The sequence below is a fragment of the Bos taurus genome, chromosome 24 (genome assembly GCF_002263795.3).
Source record: "Bos taurus isolate L1 Dominette 01449 registration number 42190680 breed Hereford chromosome 24, ARS-UCD2.0, whole genome shotgun sequence".
In the NCBI taxonomy this organism is placed as follows: Eukaryota; Metazoa; Chordata; class Mammalia; order Artiodactyla; family Bovidae; genus Bos; species Bos taurus.
In genome coordinates this window covers 40,727,612-40,753,182 of record NC_037351.1, presented here as the reverse complement: position 1 = coordinate 40,753,182, position 25,571 = coordinate 40,727,612, and the positions used below count along the sequence as shown (strand labels likewise).

The 25,571-nt window shown below is 40.9% G+C and overlaps 1 protein-coding gene across 6 annotated transcripts in view; it reads right to left on the bottom strand.

Moving 5' to 3' along the window:
• The window catches only part of PTPRM (protein tyrosine phosphatase receptor type M), a 665,201-nt gene that overhangs the window by 242,039 nt on the left and 397,591 nt on the right, over window positions 1-25,571 (bottom strand). For all 6 annotated transcript variants that reach the window (XM_059881042.1, XM_024984488.2, XM_024984489.2 and 3 more), the window contains 2 exons: window positions 6,085-6,358; window positions 5,068-5,104 (listed from right to left, as the gene is read on the bottom strand). In XM_059881042.1, the coding sequence (XP_059737025.1) occupies window positions 5,068-5,104; window positions 6,085-6,358 (311 nt within the window). The remainder of the gene's footprint in view (window positions 1-5,067; window positions 5,105-6,084; window positions 6,359-25,571) is intronic.

Sequence of the window (25,571 nt, the reverse complement as noted above, 5' to 3'; positions counted from 1 at the left end):
AAAACACAGAGCAGCAAATGTGTATCATATTTACGTTTCTATTTCTAAATCCATAGCTAAATGCTAGCAGATTAGCATACATGAGCAGCCTTGCTATATAATTTGTTTTCTCGCGTGTTGAATATGAGTAATTAAAAGGAATCTTAATTAGCTTTACATCTCGACAGACATTCTTTTCAGTTCTTCTTTTCACTGTACTTTCATTCTGTAAGCACTGTGGCCTAGAAAGGATGGCATTTCTTTGAACAAAACAGTGAACAGAAAAACAGTCTAGAGGAACTTCTCAAAGAGCCTAGTGATTAAAAAAAGAAACATTCACATTTCTGAATATAGTTAGAAATTGTATCAGGACAATAGAAATCCTTCAAAGTTTCCTGAAGGTCTCCCAGCAAAGCACATTGCCATACAAATGTAAGTGAAAGACTACACTTAGAAACAGTGAAGCATTTGTGCACAGAAAATTCACCTTTAAAATATGACATTAAAATAATGGTTTTGTTTTCTTTTTCTTTAGGGTTTATATCTGTCTACTATAATACTTTTGGAAAGAATTCAGCATATGTTTTCATGCAGTTTTTGTCTTGATTTCTAGCTATACTGCTGTTATTCAAATCACAGCAAGGACAGGAAGACAAATGACACCCTCCCCCAAACACCAAAAACAAACAAAAACCTCCAAATGTTTATTAACTCAAAATCTTCAAAATTTAAAAAGTGATACATTTATACTTGGATATACATCTATACTTAGAAGTCTTTTAGATTACACTCTGCCTGATACAATAGGCCCTCAAATATTTTTCATCCTCTTAAATTTGCTGAGGCTTGTTTTGAGTCCTTGAACATGCTCAATCTTACAGCATGTTCCATGTGCACTTGAAAAGAATGTGTACTCTGTACTCTGGTTTTCCGGATATTTCCTGAAGATATCGATTAAGTCTAACTGTCCTATTGTATCATTTAGGATCTCTATTGCCTCATCAATTCTCTGTCTGGAAGATTTGTCCATTGATTTGAATGGGGTGTTAAAGTCTCCTACTATTGTTTTATTCCCGTCAATTTCTCCCTTTATGTCTGCTAGTATATGTTTTATGTATTTAGGTGCTTCTATATTAGGGGCCTATAAGTTGACAACTATAATATCCTCTTCCTGTATTGATACTTTAATCATTATACATATCCCTCTTTATCTTTCTTTATAGACTTTGTTTCAAAGTCTATTTTGTCTGATATGAGCACTGCGACCCTCCCACTCTCTTGTCATTTCTGTTTGCATGAAGTATCTTTTTCTGTCTCCTCACTTACAGTCTATGTATGTCCTCTGGATGCTTGGGGCTGGTGCACTGGGATGACCCAGAGGGATGGTATGGGGAGGGAGGAGGGAGGAGGGTTCAGGATGGGGAACACATGTATACCTGTGGCAGATTCATTTTGATATATGGCAAAACCAATACAATATTGTAAAGTTAAAAAATAAAATAAAATTAAAAAAATAAAAAGTATAACAAGTTTCCAAATGTATATATTGTCAAGGAGAAACATAGCTGGCATTATGTCATGGAAAACATTATTTTATGGGAGATTAAGGCAAAGTATACAGTTTAAACTAATTATTGTATCAGTTGGAATGACTATACCTCATTTAAGACAAAAATTCTAACCGACTAACAAAACAGATTTTTACTTTTAAGTGTATCCTCTCAGTTTAGAATTATCAACAAAGTCTTCCAAAATTAGCAGAAAGGAGTTTCCACCCTACTAGTTACTATAAGGCAGCCATAAGGGATGTACACTGATTCCTAAGACACAGTTGGATCAAGTGGTCTTAAAAAGAATTCAACTATAAACATGTGAATGTGATTAAAAATAAAAAATAAAAACTAGGAAAATTTCTATGTATTCTACCATAAAGATTAAAAAGAATTCTATGAATTGGGAGACTAACCCTCAAACATCAAGTATTAATATAGTGTCATCATACAATGTCTTTTTAATGTAAGAGACAGAATATTCTGGAAAGAGTTTGCCTATAGCTAATAATCAAAATAAAGCTACATATACTTATGAGGAAATTAGATATATACATTAAAGGAGGATACATAAAAATGCTGTTGATTCTTCAATATATAAAGACATGTAATAACACATCTTAGGTATTTTCCTGTGTCCAATTTTTACGAGGCTTTATATTTGAGATAACTAGTACCAAAACATACCCTTGAAATATGATTAAAATAATCACTACATTAAATTTCAAATTATCATGAAACACATCTTTAAGAGACATATCTGTGTTTGAAATTACAAATTAGTTCCTTGTGGAAAAAAAATCTACTTCCATACTTGCTCTATAAAGATACATGTCAACAGTTGTTTCATGAGAACACTGAAATCTTTGTAAATTCAAAATGCTGCTTAGGATAGTGGTTTAGTGTCTGAAAATTCAGTTAAGCCACTATACTGTCAGCAATATGTGGCAGGAACAGTCAAGACATCTGAACTCTTTTAAATTTCAAACATCTTTACGATATGGTGTCAGTAACATTATCAGACCTGCCTGTTTCTGTTTTGACTGGTCAAGACGGAATGGCTTCCTTCATTGCAAAATCAATTTTAGTATCAATCAGAAAAAATTATCTGATTATAAAGATGAGGAAACATTAGACGGTGCAGTAAAGGAAGGTTGCTGAATCTGTAACTGTAGAAATTAATGAAGTAAAATAGTATCAAACACTGTAGTTTCACCCACAAGGAGTGCACTTCCCAAGGTTCCCTCCTTGGTGATGATTTTATGAGCAGGAATAACAATGGGGTGCAATGAATATTAGAATCTATTTCCCTCTTTCTCCCCAAGTTTATTTGATAGAATAGAGTTTGTTGCTGTGTAAATGTTTGCAAACTGACTCAGAAAATCTGAGCGGGGAAATATTTAGTCAATCAGGTCATCCGATTGCTTAATCATCCTTTGGTGAATTGAAAAACAAATTACAATATTGATTAAATCTAGTTGATGATGGAAGAAAACCATCCAAATCACCATCTAATTCAATCTATTGTGAAAACAGCAAACATCAGATTTCCATGTTTACTAGTGTGTTATTTATATAATTACCTAACTATGCAAATGAACAAGATAGCAGATATTTTGTTGTTTTGAGTCAACTGGGCACTGACTCAGTTTTAGTAAAAATGAGGACAGATACTCATACACTGCAAAAAGCGTGAGTGGCCAGAGGATCTGCTGGGTGAAAGCCAGGAGATACAGGGAAACTGGTGTAGGAGTCCAAACACTTGGGATCAAGCCTTGACCCACAGATTATTAGATGAGTGTCAATGGCAGGTCAATTCGTCTCCCCAAATATGCATTTTTTTCATCTCAGAAAAATAGCAATTTGTGTCTCTGTTTTCACAGTAATTTAGAAGAAATAAATGAGAACATGCATATGAAAGCAATTTTAACTTTCAGCTGTGACATGAAAGGCAAGGCATTATAAATTAGGCATTCTGGAACTGGGTTTTCAGAATTCAATAAAGCAATCTGAGCATGGGTCATGATCTGGAGGCCTAAGATGGTCAACACCTCACTCAAAGGCCTTATCATACTGTAATAATTAATAGTTAAAAGTGAATTACAATTTAGAAAACACATCAATGTCTGTAGCTCCATTTTTTAAAAAGTAATTTAGCCCTACAAATAAAGGCTCTTAATCAAGTACAATATAATATAAAGAATTGAGAATTTTAAAATCAATATAAGGAGATTCTTGGAAATTGAGCTATGAGCCCATGAGGACAAACAAAATATAAATGAGCTAAGTACATCCCACAAGGCCTAACACATAAATGGAAATCAAGAATATCTGTCAAGTCAACGGGATAAAGAGGTCATGTATCTTCAGGACATGAGAATTTTGAAAATGCCGATGGGCACCTGTAATCTATTTAAACACTGTGGCCTGAACGCCAAACGACAAAAACAACAAGGTGTTTTCATCCAACAGAAGTCATCAAGGCAGTCCCTGTGATCTGACGAAACCTGGGGCTTTCTGCCATCCTTTCTAAATTCAGCCTCACAGCACTTGCTCATTGTCCTCATGTCCTGTCTAATGATTTGAAAGAGTGTATTTAACTACAAGTGTTAATGCATGCTGCCTTGTTCTCATGTAGCTTTGGACATTTCTAAAGGTATTTATACACTTCCACGGGATGGTTAAAAGCACACTGCAAGGTTGACAAGATGAGGTCACAGCATGTATACACACACACACACCCCTGCAGTCTCTTCTTTAGGAGGTGCAGAGCTTATGCTGATTGACTCTAATCTACATCTCTTCCTTGATCACATTTTTTCAGGATTATAACCAGGCCTGGGAAACAGAAGGTCCACAGTAACATCTCCTGGTCCCTGGGTTGAGAGAGACACACGTCACCAGTGAAAAGAGCCCAAGCAGACTGTGTTTTACAGATTATAACTAGATAATTGCTTTAAAGGGCTTCCCTGGTGGCTCAACATTAAAGACTCTGCCTGCCAATGCAGGACACTTTGGTTTCATCCTTTGGTTGGAAAGGTATCCTGGAGAAGGGAATGGCAGCCCACTCTAGTATTCTTGCCTGGAGAATCCCATGGACAGAGGAGCCTGGCAGGCTACAGCCCATGGGGTTGCAAAAGAGTCGGACACAACTTAGCGACTAAACAACAAATTGCTTTAAAACAGCAGGAGGTAATTTACTGTCCTGCATCTGAGGTTCACTAAACACAGTATTACTAGGTAGGGTACTACGGTTTAAAACACAGATAGGCGATCATATAAAAAGTAATTCTATTTTAATAGAATTTTTAAAAAGATAACCACTGAAAACTGCTTTGAAACACAGCAATATGACTTCTTGTTTGAAAAAAAAATCTACATGAAACATAGTTCACAGCCATACAATCCTAGTACACACATGGGGACACACACATGTCCAACACACTTCTTTCAGCGACGTGAACATTTCAAGAAGTTTTGAAATACCATCTAAAATTGGAGAGGACAGAAACCAGAACAACCCACAGTTTCAACCTACCTTTTGTGGCCACTCGGACACAGTCTATTTTGGTTTCCTGTGTTAAATAAAGAGGGGAGAAAAATCACTATTCATGTTTTCTGTGAAACCAATAAAATCTCTGCAGTTCTTCTTAAACACAGATAAGGGGAGGTCTCATTGTTCCAAGTGTGGCATTAAGCACATGTGATTACCTCTGATACATTTTCTGGCTCCAGGGATGCTGGTGGTGGTGCTTGTGGGCATCTGTCAGCAGGCGGTGGGTAGCAGCTATGCACAGAACTGGCTTCGCCTGGTGGGGGGCCCCAAACTCCCTTCTCCAGACCCCTCACTGACTCCCTGTGCAAACACTTGTGGGGAAAACCTGTCTCCCTGATTCTCACTGGCCAAAGGTAGTCGGAAAAACCACTGTTGAGTCTGAAAAAGTCACCCTTTTCTCTAAGGAGACTTTCTTGTCTCGTGAGAGCTCTGGGTTGGTCTAAACAGGAAAGGGAAGAAAAATTCAAAAACAACTTTGATAGTTTGTCGTTTGTTTTCATCTTATCTTTCTAAAGCTGTTTTCTCTTAGGAAAGAAAAAAAAAAAAAAAAGATAACTAATTTAGTCCCAGCTATAAGAAGCATAAACTCTTGTGGCACCAAAGAAATGGGACAGAATATGCTGAAAAGACAGATGTTGTGAATCTCACAAAATTGTAAATGAGCTGAATGTACGTGCTGGAGCTGTGCTGTTTTCCTGTAAAATGGTAAGCTAAGCAGAATTACTAGCCAACTTTTGGTAACGAGTAAAAACTGAAAATAAAAACCATCCCATTGACAATATATTCTTCCTACTGAAACCATGTACGAATATATTTGTTTTTTCCTAGGAATTTCTCCAGGTGAAAATAATTTTTAAAAAGAGAGAATAAAACACATTTATTCCAAGTAAAAACACACAAAAGCATGACTTCCCTTCTTACGACTACAATATGTGATTTGACTGTGTTCGCATTAATAATCCTGAACAGCCTAAGCAAACAGCCATTTATAAAACTTACCCCATTGGCTCTACTAGCTGCTTGGAAGTAAATTCTGTAGCTTTTATGGGGAAGGAGAGGGGTGTTCCAGTACCCGTTGTAAGTCTTATTATCACCAATAGTAAAGGGCTGAGCCGCTTGGAGGCTGTTGGCTGGGAATTCTGCAGCAAAGTAGTACTGGGAATTCAGTATGGAGGCGTTCTGGAAGTGGATGGGCACCGGGTAGCATTTTAAGATTTCTGTGGTCTTTTTCGTTCTTCGAGGACGCTCTTCCTCAACCACTATTTGGTAGACACTAGAAAAAAAGAGAGTATTCTCAGTGACGGCTTAGGAAAACAGAGCCGAATCCCTTTTGTTCAACTGCACGGACCCATAGGACACCCCAGATAAACAGCAAACTGGACAGAGTCAGTAATAAGGGCTTAGTGCCTAGTGGACATGGACTCCACACTTGCTCCGTGAAAGAGACAGGAAGTGCTTAGAGTTCTTCCACAGAGCTCTCTAACCCCGAATAAGACAATTTCTGGAAGGAAAGAAAATTCACCATAGTTAAAACATTTTTATATAGCAATTTCTGCTGTTGATGTGAGCAGAACACCAAGACAATGTTCCTCTTATACAGTATCGAAGATGAATTTGTAGAAAATGAACTTGGTTCAACCAATCAATGAAACTATATTAGCTGTAAGTTCATTGAAAAAGGTAACATAATATTTTCTTCAGTGACATCTGTATGAACACCTGTGAATTTTTACCAGGTCACAAGATACAAGGTGTGATGATTCAGGCTAACCAAGGTGTAACTTCCATATATATATATATTTTTAATCTATTTTTAATTGGAGGATAATTGCTTTACAATATTGTTTTGGTTTCCGCCATACATCAACATGAATCAGCCATAGGTATACATATGTCCCTTCCTTCTTGAACCTCCCTCCCATCTCCCACCCAATCCTGCCCCTCTAGGTTATCACAGAGCACCAGATTTGAGCTCCCTGTGTCATACAGCAAATTTGCACTGGCTATCTATTTTACACATGGTAATGTACATGTTTCCATGCTACTCTCTCAATTCATCCCACCCTCTCATTCCTCCACTGTGTCCACAAGTCTGCTCTCTATGTCTGCATCTCCACTGCTGCCCTGCAGATAGGTTCATCAGCACCATCTTTCTACATTCCACATATATTAAACTAATTGAAGAAGACACATGCACTCCAATGTTCACTGCAGCACTGTTTACAATAGTTAGGACATGGGAGCAACCTAGATGTCCATCAACAGATGAATGGATAAAGAAGTTGTGGTACATATACACAAGGGAATATTATTCAGCCATAAAAAGGAACCCATATTTTCTTATATTCCTTTGCATTCACTGTATTCAGTCAGTGGAAAGACAGGACGTTAGGAATGCAGAAAAAAAAGGCATTTGCATTTCAAAAGCCAACAACTTGGAGTCAAAAGCAGTTTCTAAGAGGAAATTATGAACAGGGTATTTGAATTACATATAAAGATAAGATGGGGCTGAGTATCCTCAGAAGATGCTGTAAGTTCAGATGTCCCCTGGGAGGACTGGGTCTCCTGGTTCCTACCCACCTTTCTCTCTACACCCCCTTTCAACGTTTGTGAAATTTGAATTAGCCTTAGGAGAATGGGAGAGACCTTGAAGGGATGGATTTCTTTACTGAGAGGCATACATTTACTAGAATGATGAACTTCTGTGCAGTTCGGCTGGAGAAAAAAAATGATTCTAATACAGAGAAACCTTGGCAGCAGTTTTGAAAAACTGAATCCAGATTAGATTGCAAGTTCTTCTGACAAGGAGATGTATCTTTTTCTTACTTTATCAGAAAAGCACCACGACTCCCCGAGCACAAGTCTGTAATTCTGGGGTTGCTCAGCATGGACACTCGTTTAAGCTGGGGAAACAGAACAGGAGGGAGGTGCTTTCCACCCCCACCAGCTGGAGTCAGCGAGGGGAGGTCTCTCTCTATGCTCCTGTCCCTGTGAACTTTGGATCTGCACCTGGTGAATCTCCTGTTTCTTGAAGTATAACCACTTAGCACATTCTATTACGGCCATGCCATGCAGTAGCCATTCAGTTTGTAATTCTGTTTTAATAAAAATTGATGGTTGTAGAACATGAGACTGCTCACTAGGCAGGGGGTCCAGGATTATAGTGTAATGATAAGGGGCTTTCTGAACAGGGAGGTAAACTCAGAAAAGAAAATAGGGCTCTTTCTAACCTCAAGACTTTTTACCGTTTCTGCAGGATGTTCCACCAAACCCTGTGGTGTTCTCACCTGCAGGATGGATGCAACCTGGAAGGAAGAAGTTAGGGAGGACCTTTCTATAGGGGTCAGGGACAAGGAACACAGACAGAGGTGAAAGGGGACTTTGACTTCACACCCCCTTCTCTTTGACTTCTTACATCTACAGTCAGATGTGGCAATTATAATACATCTGCCAAGTTCTTGGACACTTCTCCACCAAGTATGGGATTGGCTAACCTTGATAATGGCATGCAACCAACAGAATGTAACATAAGGACAATGTGCAACTCTCAAGGCTTCAGTCAGAGAAGTGCAAACATCACTGAGAAACTGTGACTCTTCTGCAGGGCCTGATGTTGGGGTGGCCGACACTGGCATGCGCACCATTTAAGCTCTACTCCTAATTCTGCTAAAACTTGGCTTCTAAATTAATGTCTTTGGATCTTATTTTTTCTGATGAAATGAGACAATCAGATGCATCTCCAAGGTACATTTTATATTTTTTATTCAGCATACAAGGACTACTCTTGCAAGATGGACAAATCAAAAAATAATTCATTGCTTTGCAAAGACATTCTCCATTAAATAACTTTTAACATTGGCTTTCTTCTATTAGAAATCTTTTCCAATTTATTTGATATATGACATGATGTTCCAAATTCCACTTTAAAAACAACTTCTTGGAAGTCTAGTATACTATAATAGATAATGTAGATATATGAAGATTTATGCAAAGAAAAAAATTGTAGAAATTATTTCATACAGGAAATACTACCCCAGGTGCCTTGCACATGTCGGTTTTATTTTCGGGTTTTACTGAGGAGAAAACTGAGGTTCAGAGGTGAAGTGCCCATTCTCTTTGGGGCACATAGTTAAGTAATAGTTGACGTGGTCTCCTGACCATCAGGCGAGACAGTCATTTCTGTATCTTGTGAGACTTAGAATGAAGTGGGCCATGAAGTATTGAAAACATAACATAATCCAGAAGTAATTTCTACTTTATGTACCTTATATGTAATATATAGGGAGGAAATATACTGATGATTGCTAATAAAATGCTTTGCTTTGCTAAAATCTAATACTAAGCCTATTTTGGATTCATTTCCTAAATATACAAGGACAGAGAGAGGAGGAAATTACTAAGGAGAAGTTCTGTGATAAGATAATGCTGGTTAGATTGCAAGTCTATGCTGTACGACCCACAAATAAACAAGAACTGGAGGGAATCAGAAGTTGCATCTCTGTTTCTTCTCCCCCCTCTTCCATCACCGCCACTTCTCACTTTTCATCTGTTTCCACCTCCCACCTTTGCTGGTTTTCCCCAATGCTACTATTTTATTAATTCAACAAACATTTTTTGAGCCCCTAGTATGTGCCAGGCACTGCCCTGTTTTAACTTGAACAATATATTTGACACTCCCTAAGGCTTCCCAGGTGGCTAAGCAGTAAAGAATCCACCTGCCAATATAGGAGACACGGGTTTGATCCATGGGTTGGGAATATCCTCTGGAGAAGGGAATGGCAATCCACCCCAGTTTTCTTGCCTGGAGAATCCCATAGACAGAGGAGCCTGGTGGGCTACATTCTGTGGAGTCTCAAAGAGTCGGACACGACTTAGTGACTAAACAACAACAACAAGAGAAAGACAGGTTCGTTTTGGAATTGAAATGCCATCTAAGGGAATATGAATGAAAAAAAATTAATTTTTCCAATGAGCAAGTTTATGAGGATCATATGAAAATTCAAGGACTAAATGATTATTTAATGGGCTTGATTTTAGCCAGTCGGCATGTTAGGCCAAACACTCTACTCCAGAAATATTACTTCTTAAATAGCCACCATCTACTCATCTTCAGATATATTAAAGGAAGAAATAAGTAGACCAGAGCAATTTCAAACCCAGAATGTCTTTTCATCCTTGCTCCAAAGACAAATTAGATTTGCAAGCATCCAGACCTCAAATCTATTTGCTCTTTAATAATTTAAGAACTGAAAGGTCAGGCAGCTCTTTTCTATCCCCCTCTATCAAAGTCCAGGCGCTAATGAAAAATGGCCAAGTCCCTTTTCTTGCCCAGTGGCCACACGCTGCTGGCCCCCGGTTGGAAATTAACATGGTATTGACAGCCAGGTCAACAGTACCTCAACAGAACTCGATGACTGATATGTTTTTCTTTTGTACAAATAACATCATCCCCACTGATGATTTTCATAAGAACTTTCCCATCACAAGTGTTAGCTAAAAAGCAGCTTTGAAAATCTCACTGTTTGAATGCTTCTCCTAAAAGGATGATTGGGAAAAAAGGGAAATTCTCAAGGATGGTAAACCAAATAGAAGTTTCTAGCTTAGTGAGCTGAATTAAAATTCTATTATCTTTTTAATGTATTAATCATATTCCTTTTGTTTATCAGTCACACCATTGCCAGCCTTCTTCCACCACTATTCTGGAATTTAAAGTAACACAAAACTTTTCTGCAGCATTTGCAATATGAAAGCACAATCCATTGTGAGGATTAATCTGCCAAAAATGTGACATCATTATATCCAAACTTTCTTATGGAATGAGATTTAGAATTTAATTGATGCTAGGCTTTCCTACAACAAAACTCTAAGCCTCTTAGAAGGAGAATAAGAAATCTGCGTTTATACAGAATAGCCCTTGAAGTATAACCTAGGAAAGAACATCTGAACATCTTTTATGGACTTTGTTAAACATAAAAGTTCAAATGCGATGAAATGGTTTTGGCATTTTCTAACTTTAAAGAGGTTGAGGATAAGCCTGCTGCAGGTGTGAGATTGGCTTTAAAATGTGTGTCCTAATTCTTTTCAAGATTAAGCCTTTAGTTGTAAGTCCATTCTTCTTACCTACTTATTCTGTTCCTTATCAGCATAAAATATTGAAAGGTTATCCAACTAGATGGACTTGCATGGTGGCTCAGATGGTAAAGAATCCACCTGCACTGGAGGAGACCTGGGTTCGATCCCTGGGTTGGGAAGATCCCCTGGAGAAGGGAAAGGCTACCCATTCCAGTATTTCTTGCCTGGAGAATTCCATGGACAGAGGAGCCTGGTGAGCTACAGTCCATGGGGTCACAAAGAGTCGGACATGACTGAGTGACTAACACTTTCACTATCCAACTAGATAGCAGAATGTTGGGTGAAGAGGAGAGATGAGGGGAGAAAAGTCCTGATCTATTTCCTTGTTGCTTCTGCTAATCCTTTAAAGTTGGTGTTTCTCGTCATGTCAAAGGCTTAGAATAGTGTTCATTTTGTAACACTTTTTTAAAAATTTTTATTTATTTATTTATTTTTTTATTTCTCATGTGTTCCCCATCCTGAACCCTCCTCCCTCCTCCCTCCCCATACGATCCCTCTGGGTCGTCCCAGTGCACCAGCCCCAAGCATCCAGCATCGTGCATTGCACCTGGACTGGCATCTCGTTTCATACATGACATTTCACATGTTTCAATGCCATTCTCCCAAATCTTCCCACCCTCTCCCTCTCCCACAGAGTCCATAAGCCTGTTCTATACATCAGTGTCTCTTTTGCTGTCTCGTATACAGGGTTATCGTTACCATCTTTCTAAATTCCATATATATGCGTTAGTATACTGTATTGGTGTTTCTCCTTCTGGCTTACTTCACTCTGTATAATAGGCTCCAGTTTCATCCACCTCATTAGAACTGATTCAAATGTATTCTTTTTAATGGCTGAGTAATACTCCATTGTGTATATGTACCACAGCTTTCTTATCCATTCATCTGCTGATGGACATCTAGGTTGCTTCCATGTCCTGGCTATTATAAACAGTGCTGCGATGAACATTGGGAACACTTAATAGTAACTTTAACTTGATTTGCAATTTTTGGTCAAAGCCATCTATTTTCTCTTTTCAAAAAAGAATAGAGGGGGAGGAGAAGAGGGAGAAGGGGTGATGTTTGGAAACAGTAACAGAGAAATTTACAATACCATGTGTAAAATAGATAGCCAATGGGAATTTGCTGTATGACTCAGGGAGCTCAAACAGGGGCTCTGTGACAGGCTGAAGGGTGGGATGGGGAGGGAGATGGGAGATAGGTCCAGGAGGGAGGGGACATGGGTGTACCTATGGCTGATTCTTATTGATATATGACAGAAAACCACAAAAGGGTAAAGCAATTACCCTTCAATTAAAAATTTTAAAAAGAATAGAATCTGATATCAATAGCTTCTTGAAGATTAACTCTTTGGGGGGGTGAGGGAAAATGAAAATATAAATTATATGCAAAACGGGTAAGAGAAATGTGTAATTCAGGTTTATTTATGCAATAACACAGACTGCATTTCCTTCCTGTTCCTTTTCCAGTCATTTCCTTTCCCCAAACCTGCAAGCATTTACTGAAATGACACCCTGAATATCAGAACGACCTGGCTCAACTGAATAACATTTTAAAAATATTGCCACCAGTTGAAAATTAGGGGGAAAAAAGGTCAGTTCAGTAAGGTCAATGTGTTTATCATCATGCCTAGGATCCATGTAACATGGGAGCTGAGAGCAGCTGAACGAGCATGTCCTGCTTATTGACTCACAAATGAGGTCTGGTCACAGTTTTCCATGGACAGTGGACCCTGGGTAACACTGTGCAGCATAAACTGATCCATGGGGTCGAGTATTCTGTGTTGGCCACTTCCATTTCTCTTTGTCCTGCTCTGTTCTAGATAAGACTGGCCATCTACTGCTGTGGCACACTTGCAGGGTGCCACAAATAAAACTGATGTTCTTGCAGCTGTAATTCATCATCAGGAGCTTGCCTGGCATCCCTAAGTTACTTCTGTACTGGATGTGTGTGCATGTGTGCCTGAGCATGTAGTCCCACATCATACTGTTCTGCTAGTTAGTGATAAATCTAATATCATAAAATATTAATTATAGCTGAAAGGTTGGGCGAGAAATATGAACTCATTTACTGCTCCATATTGTGAACACAGGGAAGGGAGGAAAAAATCCTACAGTTATGGAGGTTTGGGGTAATAAAAGGACAACTGGAACATTAGACTTGGGCTGAGAAGCTGTGTAAAAGGCCATGTGTTATTAATCTTCACAACAGGCACCAAACTGCAAGTAAATTAGCCCAAGATGGAACACCTTTAAGAGTGACTTCTCCCCCTTTTGCCAAGTGAAGATGCTTTCCTTTGCACATTTCATTTCACTTATGTTTATCATAATGTAATCATCACAACTGCATAACAAACACATGACTGTAAAAATTCTAACCCAAAGTCCCCTACGATTTTTAAAGCTGTTTTCCTAACTTGCTGTAGGGTTTTAAATAAAACTAGAAAAATTGAATACTATCAGAGCCACACTAAATATCTTCATTGTTGTGTGTTTATATTATATTTAATTCAGAATCCTTCAGTCTCTAGAAGTATTCACAGCGAGAGTGCAGGCCAGGTGAGATGTGCACTCATGTTCTCGGTCGTGTCCGACTCTTTGCGACCCCAAGGACTGCAGCCCACCGGGCTCCTCTGCCCATGGGATTCTCCAGGCAAGAATACTGCAGTGCATTGCCATGTCCTCCTCCAGGAATCAAACTCACGTCTCCTGCACTGGCAGGTGGATTCTTAAACGCCATCGTCTAGAAGGGGCGAGGGCACAGTGAACTGAGCCCCACACCAGGGGAGTCAGTCCAGCTCTATCACCAAATCACCGCCTGACCACTAGGGTCCTTTCAGCTCTGATATTTCATAGCTCCTGGTATGAGGTCAGGCAAGCTGTGACATCGATGAGTGAGAAGAAAACTATTTTCTCCATATTTCCTTCCTTTCTGTGATATTTATCACATGCAAGCCCTGTAAGAGGCACAGGGGAGGAAGGAAAAGAGGAACAAAGACCAGACTGTCCCCATCTTGACAAGCACAGCCTTGGGGTGTTAGAAACAGGTTCCTCAAACTGAGAACTGGGACGAGAAGCTGATAAGGGTTTGTAGCAAGTGGAGGAGGAAGCAGGAAACAGTCTCTGTCTACATCAAAGCCTCCTGTGGCATCAGCTGCTCCAGGAACGTCTGGTCTGGACCTGGTGCCCAAACGCTCCTGCTGCTGGTGACACCCAAAGACTGTCCTGTGCTGCCTACGGCCACCAACTTTTCCCCCAAATTAAAGTCAAAGCAACAACAACAAACAAAAGACCGAATGTCTTTGTGGTCCCAGCGCAAACCCTATTTCACTACAACCCCCTGGGTGTACAAAGCTCTACCTAAGTCCCAGCAGGTCTTCCTGTCAGACTCATCAGAGCCTGCCTGCAAAGCTCCCAAGACCCTTGGGGACCCTTCATCAGTAGGACTGAAGACTGAGGGTAATGGGCCGGACTGTGGCTCCGATGCCTGTGGGGGTCCCAGCAGGTCTGTCCCAAGAATCCCTGGGTTTCCCCAAGAGGAACCCTGGGAGCAGCTGGGTTTTCCTCAGTTTCCATGGTGCCCAGATCCTATTAGAAGGACACTGCAGGGCCTAATGAACAGGGCTGTGTGTTGACTCCCACCCCCCGTGATGCCCAAGGGGAGGAACAAGAAGCAGGTCCCTCTGCTCCTTGGGGTCTCTGCTCCCCTGCCCCAACTCTCCCCAGGCCCCCACCCTGGCAAACCTGGAACTACCTTTCCTACCTTCTACAACCGTGCTGCAGGTAACAAGAGCCATCATGTCTCAATTCTACTATTTCACTTGATATCCACTGTGATTACGAAGATCAAGTCAAAATATTACAGATATGTTGGTTTTTGGGGGGTGATGGCGGCAGAATCTGGCAGCGGGGTGCCCTTGCTGCCTCTCAGGCCACAGGTCCTGCCTGGTCCTGTCCCCGAACGCGAGGCTTGTGCGCCTGCCCCGCAAGCCCTGGGGCACCAGGCTGGATCTCATACCTAGAATCCTTCAGAGGGGATTACGTTCAAGAAAAAGAAAATCTGGAACAGGGGAAGGACAGAGAGGCAATATATTTTCATGCACAAGAACAAGTTTGAAATGGACTTGGAGGGAAAGTTAAATTAAGTTCCATCATATAAAAGCTCAACTACACCTACTCTATTATTTTTATCTTCCCCTGCCATTTTTTCAGGTTACTTTCAAGGGTTCTGGAAGAACAAACTTAGTTTCCAAAATGAATTTTCAAAGAGATGACTGACACTGTCATCCTAAAAGCAACTTTAATAAAAATGATCTTTGTTTCCTGGCAGTAAAGGGATCCAGAGTATTATTTTTTAATACGATAGAAGTCACTCCAAATCAGGTGGCAGAAGGGTGGTGGTGGTGGTAATAAGAGACTTAGCACGGATGCTGTGAACATACTCGGTAGCAACTCAGCTATAAGAAGCCATAAAAAACTGAGCCTGTATAGTAATATAAAACTGAAGTTTTACTGTTAAGTGACATTTTTGTCTTTGTGACTATGTATACCAAAGAAAAAAAGGAAAAATTTTAGGGTGGAAGTCAGGTACTTAGAGCTGTTTTCCTTAACCAATTTTAGCAATGGATAGATCAGATCAGATCAGTCGCTCAGTTGTGTCCGACTCTTTGTGACCCCATGAATCGCAGCACGCCAGGCCTCCCTGTCCATCACCAACTCCCAGAGTTCACTAAGACTCACGTCCCTCGAGTCAGTGATGCCATCCAGCCATCTCATCCTCTGTCGTCCCCTTCTCCTCCTGCCCCCAATCCCTCCCAGCATCAGAGTCTTTTCCAATGAGTCAACTCTTCCCATGAGGTGGCCAAAGTACTGGAGTTTCAGCTTTAGCATCATTCCTTCCAAAGAAATCCCAGGGCTGATCTCCTTCAGAATGGACTGCTTGGATCTCCTTGCAGTCCAAGGGACTCTCAAGAGTCTTCTCCAACACCACAGTTCAAAAGCATCAATTCTTCGGCGCTCAGCCTTCTTCACAGTCCAACTCTCATCCATACGTGACCACAGGAAAAACCACAGCCTTGACTAGACGGACCTTTGTTGGCGATGGATAGAACCTTTACCAAAGGTTCCACAACTGTGACAAAAGAACCTCTAACCCCAAAGGTTTAAGGTGCTCTTTGCAGGTTACAATTCTTCAATAAAAGAGAGGAGCAATTTAAAAAACCATTAATAAGCATTTCAGAAGAATTGGTATTTTCTTTCTTTATTCTTTGGGGACTATCAAGATGCTAAAAGGGAAAAAAGAACATACAGATCAACAAAAAAGACTGATGAATTTGATCAAAACTATCCCAAACACTAAAGCAACTCTGTTCAACCCAAGTCCTTTAAGTATCAAAATGTATTTCACTGGTAAACACTGAACAGATTCTGATGGAGTTAGACTTGAGCAAAAGTTTTTACAAAGTCTTAGTTTAAAGATCATAACAAAGAAATAATGAAAACAACAACCCCAAACCCCTGCTTCTAACTTTTAAGAATTAAGATTCTTAATATTGATAAGCCCCCAAGATTGAAAGGATCATAATCTAAAGACAAAGGTGTGATATGTTTTCTTAACCCTGGAAGAGACAATAAAGAAAAGATAGTAATTTTCAGAAAAGCCCTTGTTGGCAAAGGGAGAAGCAACCACCTTGGTTCCAAAGAGATCCTGCTGGGACGATGTTTGCGGTGCGGACGGCTCCTGGGAGGCGCCTTGCAGGCCACGTAGTGTTGTACAGGGAGAGCATGGCTGTCAACCCCCCACCCCTAGACCTCAGTTCCTCATCTGTGCATGGAGCGCCGGCATCTGAGCAGGCTGTCTGCTCTGACGATTAGAATCATTTCATAAAGGGCCAAGCATGGGTCTGACACAGTATAGCTGCTCCATCTAAGTCACAATAATGCTTCATTTTTTATTATCATAATTATCATTCCCGTCAGATCATCACTGAGGCTCAGGAGTATTTTACTGGGACTTAGAAGCTTTCCTGCAACACAGGCATAAGACAAGGGCTACTGTCTTGTCTATAAGACATGACCGTCTTCACAGACCAGAATAGCATCAACAGTTATAAGAAGAGCTTTCCTACAATGAGCAGAGGACGTCTGTGTTAGATGCTGTCCTGAGAGCTCTGCTTCCCATCATTCACCTCCCAGCTGCCCTCGGAGGTGGACGTTCTCACTCACATCTACTTCAGGGGGAGAATGAGACAGAAAAGCTGTGCCACTTGCCTGAGATCATGGGGCACATAAGGACCAGGATCTAAACCCAGGGTCACCAAACTCCGTGCTGGAGTTGGCTGCACATTTGATGATTCTGAACGCCTGCCTTCCCAGGAAAGGGCCCTTGTTTGTAACTACTCCAACCAACAATTCTTTCTCATCACTGTGGGGTTTTGATGGAACAATAGGTCTTCTAAAACTTTGATAATTTTACAGAATTGTCACACACATTTCTTTCAGTGACCATCAGTTTACTGTCAAAGTATGGGTTTCCTTTAGAACACAGATCCTACTTAAGTGATAATTGTGTATATTGGTATAAAAGTTAAAGGCAGTAATGATGAGAAATTTTAGGCACATTACCAAAAGCAAGAAAAAAGGGGAATAAAAACTAAACACCAATCCGGTCAATATTTCTGCTAAGCAAAGTCTGATATTACAGTTCTGTACTTTCTCAACACTTCAGCTTACAAAGAACTTTCACCGTATTAATCTTCATGACAGTGTCATGAGATGGATTGGTCGTGTGTTGGACTCCAATTTCAGAAGTAAAGAAAGAGAGTTCATAGGATGCCCAGATCACACAAGAGTAAACAATGCAGCCCAGATGCAAACTGAAGACTTCTGGTCCATGTGAGTGTTCTTAAAAAAAAAAAAAAGGCTAGTAATAAATTAATTTTTAAAGTTTTCATTACATTTTTAATTGACTTTGATGAGAATTCTTTGTTTTCAGAGAATTCTTTGTAATAATTCTCTATGGTCCCCAGCTTTTTGGAATATAGATTTCCACTGTAGAGCATTAAAATTCAACATCTGTACACACTCTAGAGTGATCACCAGGACAAGTCCAGTTACCATCCATCACTACCCACCTGACCCTCTTCATTCATTTTGCCTACCTCCCAACCCTCTTTCTCACCTATGGGGGGATGGAAAGAAAAGGAGAAAAGGAGGGGTCTCAGTGACCCCACAAGGTGGGAAGCAGGAGAAGTTTCAAAGGCTTCAGCATAGGCATGTGAGATTCTAGTGACCTTCCGATGAAATGTGTATTTTTAACAATGATTCCTTTGAAGTTAGTCCTTCTGAATATAATCTTATTAATAACAATACGATTGATCCAAGGGTAAAAAGGGGGGTATTTTTTTAATGCCTCTGTACTCTATGGAAAAATGTAGTATTTAACTTTTATTTAGTGATGAGAATATAAATATAAAATCCTCTTCTTCCTTATATGTTCAATGAGTTTTGAGACCTTCAGCTTCTCATCGATAAAGGCGTCAGTGATAATGACTTCTGCTCACAAGGAAAAGATGAGGTTCAATTCAATAAACATCTATTGCACACTTAATTAGGTTTGAGGTACTGAAGGATATTCAGAAACTAAATTATGAAAATCATTTTGCGACCTTTTTGGATTTCCTATTACATTTACATACATTTTACATAATGATTAGCCCAGGAAAAGGCTCATTCCAACATTAAATTCATAAATTTAATTAATACTCTTGAGTGCCGGTCAAACTTCATTTACTGCGTATGCAGTTTTAATTGTATTTTCTGAGATGGCCACTGTCTACACCTCTTTATTTTCTCTGATCCTAGGCCGTTCTATGGGCTGCTCCTCTCTTCAGTGAACCTACAGTGGTCTTCCAGTCCTGAGTGGTCACTTCCTGCAGCTCCTTTGAGTTTCAGCTTAAACAGCACATCCTGATTTCCTTGTTGGGTTTCCTCCTCTGTCACATGCCCTCAGTAAGTCTTTATATAGCTTGCTCACCATCCTAGCCCCGTGCCTTGAACATAAAGATGCTTCATAGATGTTTGGTAAACAAATGAATGAATAATTGGCAATGTTGGTGCTCAAAGTTCTTACAACACTTGGCACTGTTACAAAGGGCAAGATTTTCACCAGACTAATAACCTCAGAGAGCTCTTACCACTTCTCACAAGCAGGACATATACCGACACTGGACAGGAAACACTATAAGGAAACGCAGAGGAATGAAAAAGGGACACGGAGAACAACTCCAAAGGGATATGACGATATGGAAAAAATGAACAATGCTCCCTAATCATTCTGTATCTAACAGATTGAAGAGTGAAGTGTTACTTAAATGAAGAATCTGAAAACCAAGTACAGGTAACCCTACAAGCATAATGTAATAACAGACTTAATAAAATAGTTTTTGGCAAAATAGAAGGCACATCAGCATGTTCCTGTGCTTTGCTGTTCTCATCATAAATAATTACACTGTGCATATTTAGAAGTGCTGGTTGAGCAAATGTTCTCTGCTGAGGACAATGACAAAACCTGTTCTTATTATATGGCCATGCCCCCCACCCCCCACCCATAGGATCACAAGGTGCTGATACCTGCGGAGAGGCGTCAGGTCCTCTTCAAGTGGACCCTGGGCTCCCAAAGCCCAGAGCTCTCAGCAGCTGCCTGGACTGGCTTTTACTGTCTGCCTGGAGATTGACTGTATCAGCCTCTTCGAACCTGTAGTCTTTTCTCATGTATTCATGAGATTGTGTGTGTGTGTGTGTGTGTGCTTGGTTGCTTCAGTCGTGTCCAGCTCTTTGCAATCCTATGGACTGCAGCCCTTCAGGCTCCTCTGTCCATGGGATTTCCCAGGCAAGAATACTGGAGTGGGGTGTCCGGGGATCTTTCCCACCCAGGGATTGAACCCAGGTCTCCCTCTCTCTCTGTGTCCCATTTTTTCATTTCTCTGCGTTTCCTTATAGCGTTTCCTGTCCAGTGTCAGTATATGTCCTGCTCAGTGAGAAGAGCTCTCTGAAGTTATTAGTCTGGTGAAAATCCTGCCTTTTGTAACAGTGCCAAAATGTTGTAAGAAATTTGAGCACCAACATTGGCCAATTACTCATTTATTTGTTTACCAAATATCTACAAAGCATCTTTATGTTCAAGTCACAGTGCCAGGATGGTGAGACAGTAGGTGGATTCTTTACCATCTGAGCCACCAGGGAAGCCCAACAATTCTGGAGTGGGTAGCCTATCCCTTCTCCAGGGGACCTTTCCAACCCAGGAATCAAACTGGGGTCTCCTGCATTGCAGGCAGATTCTCTACCAACTGAGCTATCTCGGAAGCCCTTAGGTGATTGTAACACTTGAAAAAATGAAAGCGAGGCATCTGTAGTGAGATCTTTGTCAAAATGTCCAAGATCCTGTTCTCAGTCTTAGCTGGGAACACGTCTGGAAACCCATCCCTTCAACTTTGTGGAATCAATAATCATGATTAGGAAGATCAACAGTACCGAGAGCTCGCGGCAGATCAGTGCTGAGATTCATCAATCAGGCGGTAAGTTGTTCAAGCACTGATCTGCCACGAGCTCTCTGGGTTTACAACTGAGATGGGTTTTAAATGATTCGCCTGTAAGATTTACTTGTGGTCCAGATAGATGAAGGGAAAGAAACAGCAAGTAACTTTCTCTATCATCAGTGGACAGTGACTTCAACTTGTACGTCTGGCTCCCTCCCCCGATGGGGGGCTTCTGGGGTCCTGGTTAGTGTGGGAAGGGGGTGCAAAGTGCTACTGACCTCACCTCCAGGGAGGTGGTCACGTATAACGTATGACCTCCACTAGGAAAAATGCTCAAGGGCCTTCATGTAATCTGTAGCTCTAACCTCAGACATTTATCTTTGCAGAGACAAACACAGGTTCCTCTGGGCATAGGAATGAAAAAAAAAAAAGAGAAGAAACAGTGTGATAAAAAACTTGAGTCTTCCCTGCCCCCAGTCAAGAGTTAGCCACATGTATCTGCTCAGCATCCTGGAGCATTCATTCCTTCTGTGCTCTGGCTTACAGTAAGCAAGACACTGCACCTCATCCATTCACAGGCATTGAAACACATCCCAACATGTATAATATTCAATAATCAGCCCCAAAGTGCCAAGCACAGGCTCAGGCCAAAGGCATCAGGGTGATACAGCAAAGGGAATGTAGAGAGAAGCAAAAACAGAATGATCCAGAAGGTTCTTCTGAGTAAGAGGGACTAATCGTGCTGCCTGTTTGCTGTTTACAGAAATTGAGGTCTAAAAAATATTTGCAAACAATAAGTAATTTCCAATAAATTATCAGAGTCATGGCTGAGCTAGTTTTTATTCACTTCAATAATACTTTAAACTGTTAATATCACCAATCAGTCTGATTAGGCGATACATTCTCTCTCTTTATTTTTCTTCCAAAAAACTAAATGTTTTTGGTTCCCCGAAGCCCTGTTCCTAAGGAGAAATAGCGTTTGGCATTTACAAGAGCCCTGCTCTAAGGGTTATCAGTATCTGACTGGGTGGATGAAAACCCGGGCAGGTATACCTCCTCTGTCACATCTGCCCTTCACCCTGCCCAGCTACCTGCCCTCCAGGCTCCGGCTGATGGTTCCTACACGTTTTCCTTCTGTAAATCCCTGGATGGCTGCTCACAGCCTAGCAGTTGCACCTTCACCCCCTGGTGTGGAGCATGAGGTCACCTGATCCAGCCCCATCTCCCTTCCTCTCCTCCCATCCAGCCACGCCAACCCTCTGTAAGTATAACACACTTATCCCCAGATCAGGCCAGCCCAGTGAATCACAAATACCTTTCTTTTAAGAGAGTGAAAGGACAAGCAGACTCTTTGAGGGTACACAGAACATCAGATTCTACTGAGTCAAGCAAGTTAATTGCCTCATTGACTTTTTGTCGATTTGGCATATAGGGAACTTGACTTTTAGAGTCATTCTATGGGCTTCTCAGGTGACTCTGCAGTAAAGAATCTGCCTGCCAATGCAGGAGACGTGGGTTCAATCCCTGGGTCAGGAAGATCCCTGGAGAAGGAAATGGCAACCCACTCCAGTATTCTTGCCTGGAGAATCCCATGGACAGAGGAAGCAGGTGTCACAGACTCACTGGTGCTCTCAAACTGAGTCCCTTTAACAAAACCTGCTGTGTTATACCCAGCTGGAGACGTGAGCGCAGGCCCACAAGGAGAATAAAGCTCATTTCCCATATAGCGCCAAGATCAAATGGAACACGTCTGAGAAATGGAACACATTTTCTTTAAATAAATACAATTGCTCTGCTGCTGCTGCTGCTGCTCAGTCGCTTCAGTCGTGTCCGACTCTGTGCGACCCCATAGATGGCAGCCCACCAGGCTCCCCTGTCCCTGGGATTCTCCAGGCAAGAACACTGGGGTGGGTTGCCATTTCCTTCTCCAATGCATGAAAGTGAAAAGTGAAAGTGAAGTCACCTGGTCCTTCTTAACTCATCCACATACATTGAATCTTGGCCCCTACATCACCTCCTCAGAAAGACTAGCCAAACAAAATTAAGATAGAAGCAGTGGTCTGTGTTGGTCCCCCAGGAGATGGGGGGGTCTGTGGTCTCAGAGAGACCCCCTTCCTACTTGCCAGGGAGACGCTTACTCTACTGTCCAAAAGTTGCCGCTGCTGCTGCTAAGTCACTTCAGTCGTGTCCGACTCTGTGCAACCCCATAGACAGCAGCCCACCAGGCCCTGCCGTCCCTGGGATTTTCCAGGCAAGAACACTGGAGTGGGTTGCCATGTCCTTCTCCAATGCATGAAAGTGAGAAGTGAAAGTGAAGTCGCTCAGTTGTGCCCGACTCTTAGCGACCCCATGCTCTACTGCCTCTTTATTCTCGATGGAATGAAAATTTGCTCTTCACCTTCTTTTAAGACTAAAAGTGGATTTTTCAGAGGAGAAGAGCTCTATAATGAGAAAAATAGCATCCTTTAATGCACTTAAAATTTTCTACGTAATTTATTACAAAAGAGTATTTGATGAGTGTATTCATGCTCAGTCATGTCTGACTCTTTGTGATCTTGTGGACTGTTGCCCACCAGGCTCCTGTGTCCGTGGGATCTGGAGTTGGTTGCCATGCCCTCCTCCAGGGGATCTTCCTCATCTAGGGATGGAACCCATGTCTCTAATGTCTCTAATGTCTCCTGTACTGGCAAGCGTTTTTTTTTTTTTTTTTTTTACCACTAGTGCCATCTGGGAAGCCCTTGATGAGTAATATGAGTAAACAGTAAACATCAGAAGTTAACAACAAGCCTTAAATATCAGTACATGTTTCCTACTTTACTATGTAAGGCAAAACAGCATGAGGGAAAAGGACAGGAGTAAATGAAAACAGCACACGTTTGCAGTCTACCATGATGACAAATACAAGGCAAAACCAGTCTAACAAAAATCTGGACATATTACATAAAAATAAACAAATTCTTGACTTCTATATGAAACTGCAGCTATTACATGATGCAGGTTTTTTGTTTTTAAATCAGAAGTGGTCTGGATGAATAAAGCATTTATGCTTGCCTTTGACTAGCAAGAAATATTTCCTATCTCATTTGAAATATTAATTAACTAGAACACACATTGAAAAAGTAAGGCAAAATATGCCTTCAATTCCTTATGCCCTCTGCTCTTCTTTATTCTTAATGCAATGAAATTCCTATTTGCTTTAAGATTTTGGCCCCAATTCTCAGCCACATAAACTATTCACAAATTGCTTTTTAAACCTATCTGTTGAGGAAGCATTCAACTGAGAGGCCAACCAGATGTAAGTCTCCGATGACTACCAATGCACAGCATTACAATAATCAGGGCTAAAGACAAGGAAGCAACCCAAATGTCCATCGACAGATGAATGGGTAAAGAGGGACGTGGTATGGATATACTGGAATATTACTCAGCTATAAAGAGAATGAAACAATGCCATTCGCAGCAACAAGGACGGACCTAGAGATTACCACACTAAGCGAGGTAAGTCAGAAAGAAAAAGACAAGTACTATGTGATGTCACTTATATGTGGAACCTAAAGTATGACACGAAGATCATGGCATCTGGTCCCATCAGTGGAAACAGTGTCAGACTTTATTTTTTTGGGCTCCAAAATCACTGCAGATGGTGACTGCAGCCATGAAATTAAAAGACGCTTACTCCTGGGAAGGAAAGTTATGACCAACCTAGATAGCATATTCAAAAGCAGAGACATTACTTTGCCAACAAAGGTCCATCTAGTCAAAGCTATGGTTTTTCCAGTGGTCATGTATGGATGTGAGAGTTGGACTGTGAAGAAGGCTGAGCACCGAAGAATTGATGCTTTTGAACTGTGGTGTTGGAGAAGATGCTTGAGAGTCCCTTAGACTGCAAGGAGATCCAACCAGTCCATTCTAAAGGAGATCAGCTCGGGGTGTTGTTTGGAACGGCTGATGCTGAAGCTGAAACTCCAATACTTTGGCCACCTCATGCGAAGAGCTGACTCATTGGAAAAGACCCTGATGCTGGGAGGGATTGGGGGCAGGAGGAGAAGGGGACGACAGAGGATGAGATGGCTGGATGGCATCACCGACTCAATGGACGTGTGTTTGAGTGAACTCCGGGAGATGGTGATGGACAGGGAGGCCTGGCGTGCTACGATTCATGGGGTCGCAAAGAATCAGACACGACTGAGCGACTGAACTGAACTGAACTGAAAGTACGACACAAATGAACTTATCTATGAAACAGAAACAGACTCACAGACAGAGAGAACAGACTTGCCAAGGGGTCAGGGGGTGGGGGAGGGATGGACTGGGAGGTTGGGATTAGCAGAGGCAAAGTATTATATATAAAATGAATAAACAAGGTCCTACTCTGAAGCACAGGGAACTGTATTTAATATCCTATGATAAACCATAGTGGAAAAGAATCTGAAAAAGTTATACATATATATGTCTAACAGTCACTTTGCTGTACAGCAAAAATTAAACACAAGATTGTAAATCAACTATATTTCAACGACAACAACAAAAAAATTGGGGCTTTCTCTTTATTAGAAGAACAAAGTTGCTGCCATGAATTAAAATTACATTCACGCAGTTCAGCCCTAATGTCCTGGTTGCTGATGTGATTTCTGCCCTCCTTCCCCTTCTCCCTGCAGACTCACAACTGTAATAGATGTTTTCCCCACTCAATAGTTTCTCCTGAATGAATGAATCAAAGACTGATTTGGTAATCTTTGAACATTTCACTGAAATGAATATCAAAATATTTAATTAGTTAACATACTCAAGCTCTGAGTTTTAATTAAGAAGACACAGA